The following is a 9,451-nucleotide window of genomic DNA, read 5'->3' as shown; positions in this document are numbered from 1 at the left end:
GATTTCTTACCCCTAATCTTTAACATTCCAGTCTTCTTTATCCCGGACCTCTTCCCTCTACTCACTCCATCATCTCCCAAACTCCTTTCTTCCTCTTGACACTTGAGCAGGTCTTCTGGGTAAAACTCAGAATCCCTCCCCCGCCCCTATTATCAGTCATATAAACATGCCTCTGAAAATACATTTTTTGCGGCTTTATATTGATCGAACTCGACCCGAAAGTATTGGGTCGCACTAGGGTACATTCATTCTTTGGTGGGCACGGGGAGAGTGAGTAATTTGGCCAGAATCACAGGTCGACGCTTAGATTCAAAGTGGCTCCCCAGCGACTAAGTAGGCAGTGCTGGCCGTTACGCCACATCCTCTCGAAGGAATCATTTAAGTGCACTCTTTAGGGAAGCTGAGTATTGTAGTATCTCACTTCCCCAGACATCAAGCTTTCATACACACGTCCCCAAATCCTCCCAAGCTGCACTTTGTAGCCCAGAAGAGGCGCATGCGCGTTGCGCGGGCTGTGCGTCTGCGCGTGACGTGCCGCGTTGCTTGTCCAGGGCCACCGCTGCCTGTCATTTGGTGCCAGTCTTGATCTTTCATCGCGACGGCAGTAGCGCTTCCCGGAAACCAACGTCCCCCTGCCAGGAGCAGCGTGATTGCTCTTCAAGGTGTCTTCGACTCTGCACTGAGCCGGCGCCTCCTGGCACCATGGATCACCTGCAGTCGGGCGGTGGCAGCCGATACCAAGTGGTGAGAACTGCGGTGGGAGTGGGGAGGTATACAGAATGGGAGAAAGCATCAGAATGCACCTCCTCTTTGCGTGCAGTGCACAACCTGTCCGCAGCACCAGGGCAACCCCGGTGCCCCATCCGGAAGCTGCGGAGGCTTGGGATTCAGCTGAGGCTGAAGGCGCTTGGGAAGAATGTTTTCGGCTTGGTGGCAGGGGATTCCTTTCGGGGGTGTATCGGGATAGTGGAAAGGGAAGACGTGAAAGGAAACGTGTGCAGTATAAGCTAGGGTGACCACCTGGCATTGAAGCAAATTCTGGATAGGACTGTAAAAAATTCAGGACAAAGGGTCACAATTCAGGACGAAGGGTCAAAATTCAGGACAAAAATTCAAGAACAAATGTCAGTTTTACAGACACACCCAAGAGAGGCCATGTCTCTTATCTGTGCATTTATTTACTCGTTTTTAACACAGCACTATTTATTTACTGTGGTCTTTTAATGATTGCCTCCCGTTATGCTACATTCAGGACTAACATTACTTCCTTGTTCAGTAGTAAATTTATTCCCTTTAGCACTGTGTCAAGGCCATCACCCCTACCCAAATCTACCCAATATTTCTTGAAGAGAAAGTAATAGCAACATTTTGATTAGGTTTCTGAACGTTTTAAAACCCCTGGCAAACAGTTTGGGAAACATTAACTAGTTAACCTCATGGTAGATTAAACAAATTGAACAAAAACATCTGGCTCACCCCAACCGCCCATGGACTTTCAACCTAAAAACAAATTAATGAGGCAGGGCAGAAAGTGTGGGCAACAGTCTCACACCTAATGTCAGGATGTGAGGTAACCACAACTTGTCTGTAGTCTTACAGCACTAGAGTGTACGTCTGGGACTCTACATTTATCTCAGAAGTGGGAGCCCGGACTGACAATCAAAGATAGTAAGAGTATGATGAAATTGAGATCAAATGGGAGATCTACGGCAACTGGTGCAAAGGGTTGATGCTAAGAACTGGATAAATAAGGAAGAGAAGAACAAGGTGGGACAATGCCTAAAATCAGACAAGATGTGTCAACCAAAACTATCAGAAGGTATTGGGTACTTGAGGAGTTGTCTCTGCAGACAGGATAGAAACAGAAGAAGTATTGCAAAGTGGTTGAACAAGCAGCACCCACCCACTTTGGCAAACTCTTCTGGTGCAATGGTCCGCTGTTCATGCTTATGAAGGGTGAGCAGGAGCCAGACCTTTTGCAAGTTTGTGAAAGGCAATTGCCCACTTTGTCCATGTCTTAAAATGGTTTTGAAATTGAGCAAAAGCCAAACTAGTAATCTGGGTTATCCCAAAGTGTCAAGTACACATTTCATCTTCAAAATATTTGGGATGTAAATTGCACAAACAAAATGTAAAAAATGTAATTAGTGTTTCTTTAACATATGGCACTGTTTTCGCCTTTATATACAATTAGCCCTCAGATTTAACTGGGAACCAGTTACATTTCGATACCTAGTGATTAATATCTACCATTCTCCTAATGATTTGAAGGATGGAAATCTCCGCAGAGCGTCATGGTCCCTCTGAGCCCAGTTTGCTTTTTGGTCTTCTCTTCTGCTTTCTGTAGTGAAGTTGGTGTGCTACCCCGATGATAGTATTATTTTGCAAACCTTCCTCTGCTCGTCCTTCATTCCTACTGCAGACATGCCACACATCTGATTTGGTTGCTGAGGCGCTATTGGGTAGCTCTTTCCACCCTAAAGCTACCTGTGACTGTGAGTGGATTAGGCCTTTTGGACTTAGAACGCTATGATTCAGCTGCACAGGTCCAATACGTGGCTCGCTGGCTTTCTGCCCGCTCCCCTGCATGAGATGGGGTTTATCCGTAAAAACATTTAAGGAGGGCTTACTGCACTGCTCATTGTTTCCTACTGACCATTCTATGGATCACCATCCGGGGTTATCATGCACAGCTTTCTCTTGCCTTGCTAGAACCTGTAAAATCTCACACACAAAGAAATCCTGTGCTCCTGCATTGCCTTTGCAAAGCCTTCCCACTCGCACGAGACAGCTGATGCTCAGAGCAACCCCATCAGTGGCATGCTACAGGTGTCTTAAAATTGGGCGATTTGTTTCTGGACGGCGAGCTACTAAATTTCCAAACCCTTGTGGCAGACTACCATCTTCACCCTGGTCAACTCCTTACTTACAGCTACCTTAAATAATAATTAAATGCCCTATTTCATGTCTGCCAGCTAGTACTAACCTTACATGAGGTGTGCCAGAAGCTCTGCACAATAGGGACTGATGGGGAACGGATAAAATGGGTGTACAGATCTTTCCTGCAACATGGAGACCACTCCAGGTCTTCTTATCATACCACACGGGTGATTGATGTGGCCAAATGTCTGCAAAATACAGACTGGATTAAAATACTGAACTTTCCCCACAAAATATCCCATGGCTGTCATTTTAAGTACATTCATAGAGCTTTCTTGGGAATGCATTCCGCCCGTTGCTTGCCATTGGCTGTTTGGTTTGTAACTCACATTTCATTGCTTTCAATTTGCTGGCTTTATTTGTTTTAAGCTATGCAGCTTGAGTTTGTTCCTTCCCTTGCCAAAACCTTATTTACAGTATCCTTCGAGTGACCCTTTCTGTAAATAGGCCTGTAAATCTTGTTCTTACCTCATCTCATTTGCTGTGCATTCAAAGAACAAGGTCAGAGGTCATGCTCTGTCTTCAGTGGGAACTTAGTGTTTACTTTTCTTTCTCTGACTTCAAAGTGAGAGGATTTATGCGACAATCTTGCTGAATACTGGGGTTAGGAAAGAGTTTTTTCTCTCACATGACCACATTTAAATAAACTTCAGAATATACCAGAACTAGGAGTACAAATTAAGCACATTTTTGTTAATTCTGAACTCTGCTAGAAACAAATACATTTATGTGATTAAAACAAATCATTGCATTAGGTGATGCAATTTCCACACATCATTATCTGTGCACTGTACAGTTTTATTTGAAAAACTGTATGTCTGTGCAAATGTAATGGTCATTTCAATCAAAAACGTGTTGTCTGTAATAGCAGTGTGTTACCACACCATGTATACTCCACTCTTCTCTGTACCACTCCACCACTGGACCCTACTCTGCATCACTCCACTTTACACTACTCAATGCCACTGTACTGTGGGACACTGCAGTCTTCTTCACTCTGAACCACTTCACTCTATGCCACTGCACTCTATGCCACTTCAGACCACACCTCTCTGCTCTACTCTGTACCACTCTACTCTGTGCCAATGCACTTAACACCTCTCCACACTACTGCGCCTCTGTACGCTATACCACTCCTGCCTAGGCAACTCTAATCTAGTCTGCACAACTCTACTCTATGCCACTCTGCAACGCTGCACTGTATGCCACTGCACTCTATGCTAATACACTGTATGCCATCACACTCTACAACTCCACTCTACCCTCCACCGCTCCACTCTATGCCACTTCACTCTACTGTGAAACAATCTTTTTTATGCCACTGCACTCTGCGCCATTGCATTCTATGCCACTGCACTCTAGCCTGCACCGCTCCACTCTATGCCACTGCACTCTACTCTGAAACAATCTATTCTACGCCATTTCACTCAACACTACTCTGCCCCACTCCACTCTAAACCAATGCACTTTACTTCAATTCACTCTACACCAATGCACTCTAAACAACTGCACTATACGGCACTGCACTGGCCGCCACTATACTCTACACCACTCTACTCTACACCACTCTACTCTTTACTACTGCTTTCTGCACCAATACTCTATTCCACTGCACTCTATACCAATCTACTCTGCATAACTCCACTCTAGGCCACTGCACTTTACAGCACTACACCACTCCACACTACTCCACTCTGCACCACTCTACACCACTCTACACCACTCTACGCCTCTGCAGTCTGCCACTCAAGTCTACTCTCCATTCTATGCCACTGAACCACTCTACACTGCTGCACTCTCTGCCACTCTATTGTATGCCACGCTACTCCACTACACTGTATGCCATGCTACTCCACTGCACTGTATGCCACTCTACTGTGCCCCATGCCACTGTATCCCATTGCAATCTACACCAATGTAATCTAAACAACTGCACTGTATGCGGCTGCCCTTTACTCTGCACCACTGTACTCTGTACCACTGTACACCACTGCACTGACACTCTACTCTGCACCACTGCATTCTACGCCACTGCACTCTATTTTACTCTACTCTGCATCACACCGCTCTATGCCACTGCACTCTACAGCACTATACTCTGCACTGCACCACTCTACACTACTGCACTCTGCCACTCAAGTCTACTCTCCACTCTTTGCCACTGAACCACTCTACACTGCTGCACTCTCTGCCACTCTATTGTATGCCACTATACTCCACTGCAATATATGCCACTCTTCTCTGCCTCATGCCACTGTATGCCACTGCACTCTAAACAACTGCACTGTACGACACTGCCCTCTATTCTGCACCACTGTTCTCTATTCCAGTGCTCTCTGTGGCACTCTACTCCACTCTACACTATTGCAGTGACACTCTACTCTGCAACATTGTACTCTCCACCACTATACTCTCCACCTCTCTACTCTCCACCTCTCTACTCTGTACTACTGCATTCTATGCCACTGCACCCTGTGCCACTCTACTCTGCATCACTCTACTCTGACACTGCACTCTACAGCACTATACTCTGCACTACACCACTCTACACTACTCCACTCTGCACCTCTCCGCCACTGCACTCTATGCCATTCTAGTCTACTCTGCCACTGCACCACTCAACTCTACTGCATTTTCTATGCCACTGCACCACTCTACTCTACTGTATTCTCTGCCACTCTATCGTATACCACTCTGCCCCATGCCACTGCACTCTAAACCACTGCACTCTACGCCAATGCACTCTAAACAACTGCACTGTACTCTGCACCATTGTGCTCTACGCCACTGCTCCTATGCCACTCTACTCCACTCTACACCACTGCACTGACACTCTACTCTGCAACATTGCACTCTCCACCACTGTACTCTAGAACACTCTACTCTGTACTACTGCATTCTACGCCAGTACACTACACTACTGCATTCTATGCCACTGTACTCTACACCCCTGCTCCTATGCCACTCTACTCCACTCTACACCACTATTCCACTAACCTTTAGCCATGATGAACAGCAGCCACTCTGGTGTATCACATGGCTAAAACACATTGGCAAAGCCAATAACTCTTGCATAGACGAGACCTATTGGCTTTGCTAATGTTTGTTAGTACTATGAGGTACCAAGGTCCCTGAAAGGACTGTGAATGTGTAAGTCCTTATTTTAAACATGCATTACACACATCATAATGTAGGCTGCTATAAAATGTGCAAATACATTTCGGTTAAATTAAAAAAAAATCCTTCTAAAATACAGATTTGAAAAATATACAGTTTATACCTAGTACTAACATTTTTATAACAGTCCAATAAAACCACACACTCCATAGCTCACCTTGGAATACCCCTACAGTACCTCTCTAAAAGAACATATATTTGTCACAGGAAGCTTCAAGTGACTCCTTTGATTAAATTCAATTCAGGTTTTCAAGCCCCTTTGCCATTTGCTGATTTACCAGTTGTGCCCATTTGCATTTCTTTAGGGAAGGAGACACCCTGGCAAGAATGCCTTTTCTTATCTGCCTGCCCCTACCTCCATCTGAGCACAAGAGAGTCCCTGCCTTTCAGTCCAGCTGGGGGAAACTGATCTGTCCTAATTACATTTTGTCTTTTAAGTGAAAGGCTAAAATTACAGACAAATGCCATCCGTTAAGCCTTTTATCACAGCACAACGGATGGCAGGGCGAAATTACGGGCATTCCATGAAAATTACGAATGGGTGGTCACCCTAGTATAAGCAGTAGGTAGGAGGGGAGTGGACTGAGGTAAATAAAGGCATGCACTCTTGATAAAAGGGCCAGTCGTGTTGGGTCACATGGGGAAGAGCGGAAGAATGATAAGGAAATGTTGAAGAGGATGAAAGGCTAAAGGGTCATGGAAGGGGTCAGAGTCGGAGTAGGGGTTGGCACCAGGGGTGGTTTGGATCAAACTAGGGCATTTCTGAAGGTGACGAGCCAATAAATTAACCATGCGAGCCAGTCATAGGTCAGCTCCTACTCTTAGCCTGTGCACGAGTCGAGCCCTGAAATGTTCCCCATGTAAATAGTGCAACAGACAACCTGCAAAACTGATAGCCTCTGCAATTTTTTTTAAACTGTATTTCTTTAACATATGGGATAATTTCACCTTAGTAGATCAAATTATATCACAGGATAGGGAAATATTCTTGCCCCGCCCCTATGGCAATGCCATAATGAACATCATTGAAACTATGCACGTCTGTTATATTGTGTACCCTACATGTGGCCTTGATTGTTAATATAGATGGAGCAACGTTATAGTGTTTTAAGCCAAACACAAGAATTTTTGTACTGCGCACATCCCCATTTCATGTGTTTGAAAGTGCTCTCTGGTTGTCTGTTTTAGCACTTTCTGCTGTTGGGATTAAACGCGGCAACTCCCTCGCAACTGGCAAATATTTGATCTAATTTTGCCCTTAGGCATGAGCCAATATGAGGTTGGATTTATGGTTTGCCCAGTCATGTGCTTGTTTTTATATTAGCACCGTCACATCACAGCCATTTAGGGCGGGCCTTTTAACTATCTGTTGATGTTCTGTAAATATTCCTACTTACCCTGGTTTTAGTCCTTTGTAAATCACGTATTTACAAACTTGGGCTGGTGGTGGTGTTTATTTTGCTTTGTTTTTACTGTTTTGGACAGCGCTGGAACTGTCTAGTTTACCTGTCAGGCATCTGGCCAGTGCAGGTTTGCCTCCGTTACATAATTTTAGTTTCAGGCTCTAAATTTTATGTGAAAGAACGAGCAGTGGACCATTACTATGAAAGCCATATTCATGCCACAGCTGAATTAAAATAATGCATGATTCACCAATCCTTAAGTTGCATGCACATTCAAAGCCGTGCATAAAATTTTTTGCCCTTGTGCCTGACCAGAGAATTTTTCATATATTTTATATTTTGCCTTACCAGGCTTGGTAGGGTGTCTTCCAGGGGGAACCTTTACTAGCTTACTTGCGATGGGGTTGAAGGAGTAGTTTGCGTACTGTAACTGTAAATGTATTGTGGCTGTATGATCTCTAAACTCGCGTGCATATCAGCACCATATGTGGTGTGTTATGTTTTGTTGTAGAGAGTTATATGGCACACGTTTCTGCCATTGGTGTGTCCTGGAAGCACTGTCGAAGTTTGAGTATCTATACTCAGTTGCCAGGGTCTGAATTCAGGTTCTTTGAGTTGAACCTTCAGTAGCGGGGAGTGATTTATGCGCTACTTTTTTTTTTTTGCCAATTTTATTTTTGTGTTACCAATACGTGGTTTGGTAAGGCACTATTAATTTCAATGGATCCCCTAGTTCTTTGAATATTTCACACTTTTTCAGACTTGCCTTTCCCTATTTTCCAAGAAAGTTGGCTAGTTGAACAAACGTACTTCTGGTGAGCTTGCCCCTATGTGCTATCCATTAAATATGTAATATATTTTGGATTTGTGGTTTTCTGCTTTAGTTTATGTATGCTTCTTTCATGAGTACATTTTGTTTGTACCTTTATTACATTAGTACGTATTGTTTGGTGCAGTGAAGAATATCTTACTAAGATCGATGGCTTCTAGTTTTAATTTGAATTATTTTTCCACCAAGATGAGCTGCTGCTAATATGAGTTTACTCTACAGATGTATGTTAGTCTTAGGAGTGCACAGTAAGGTCGTGCAGAAAGGTAAGATGAAGTGGAATGACGAAAGTGGAGACTGTGATTTAAAATATTTAAAGAGGAATTCTGAAATGTGAGAGTTTGTGCGTGAGATAAGGGGAAGGCTTGTTAGATTAATATCTGTTCTTGTGATTTTGTGTTATTATTCACCAGTGAAGCAGTTGTACACAATATTATATTCTCTGCAGTTATTTAGCAGCATGGCCAACAACTAATGCAGCTGCTAAACTGTGGAATGCTCTTCCGCTTCACATCAGGAAATTAGAAGCCTTCCTACCTTTCCATAAACAGCTCAAAACCTTGCTTTTTGCCCTATACTCTGGCCTCTCTGCTCTCTACCACTTTGTCTGCTCCTTTCTCTTTGGTACCGCTTCCATGCTACAGCCGGAATGCGCTTTATAAATAAAATGCAAATACAACGAATGGAAGTCTTTTTTTTCTCTCTCTCTTTTTTTTTTTTTTAATATAAAGGACACACCCAGAAAGTGGATGTCTTGGCATGTGTTAAAAAATCTCAGCAGTGCACTCGTTGACACGTTTTATAAACATTGATTTTATTCATGTAATACACCTATATTGTACATATCCGTTTGTTGATTCTGAGTGTAGGCAGAACAGAGTTTTAGGCAGCTACTTGTATTGTATAAATAGCATTTTTAGAAGGTGAACTCTGGGAGAAAGGATAAGCACAAATCTGCAGAGCAAGTGCATGATACAGACTGACCCCATCAAAAACATCACAAAGACTAACAAAATAAATATATAAATGCAGTGTAAATTGGTTAACCCACGTTTTCCTTTTGGATATTTGTTTCTGGAGGCTCATAAAATTGTGTGGTAGC

General features: G+C 43.7%; 1 protein-coding gene across 1 annotated transcript in view; it reads left to right on the top strand.

The window, feature by feature from the left end:
- Window positions 1-408: 408 nt before the first annotated feature.
- Window positions 409-9,451, top strand: part of NDFIP2 (Nedd4 family interacting protein 2) — a 200,766-nt gene continuing 191,723 nt past the window's right edge. The window contains exon 1 of the mRNA XM_069205209.1: window positions 409-744. Within this exon, the coding sequence (XP_069061310.1) occupies window positions 703-744 (42 nt within the window). The 5' untranslated portion in view covers window positions 409-702. The remainder of the gene's footprint in view (window positions 745-9,451) is intronic.

Source organism: Pleurodeles waltl, chromosome 8, assembly GCF_031143425.1.
Source record: "Pleurodeles waltl isolate 20211129_DDA chromosome 8, aPleWal1.hap1.20221129, whole genome shotgun sequence".
Lineage (NCBI taxonomy): Eukaryota > Metazoa > Chordata > Amphibia > Caudata > Salamandridae > Pleurodeles > Pleurodeles waltl.
This window is presented reverse-complemented; position numbering and strand designations above follow the sequence as displayed.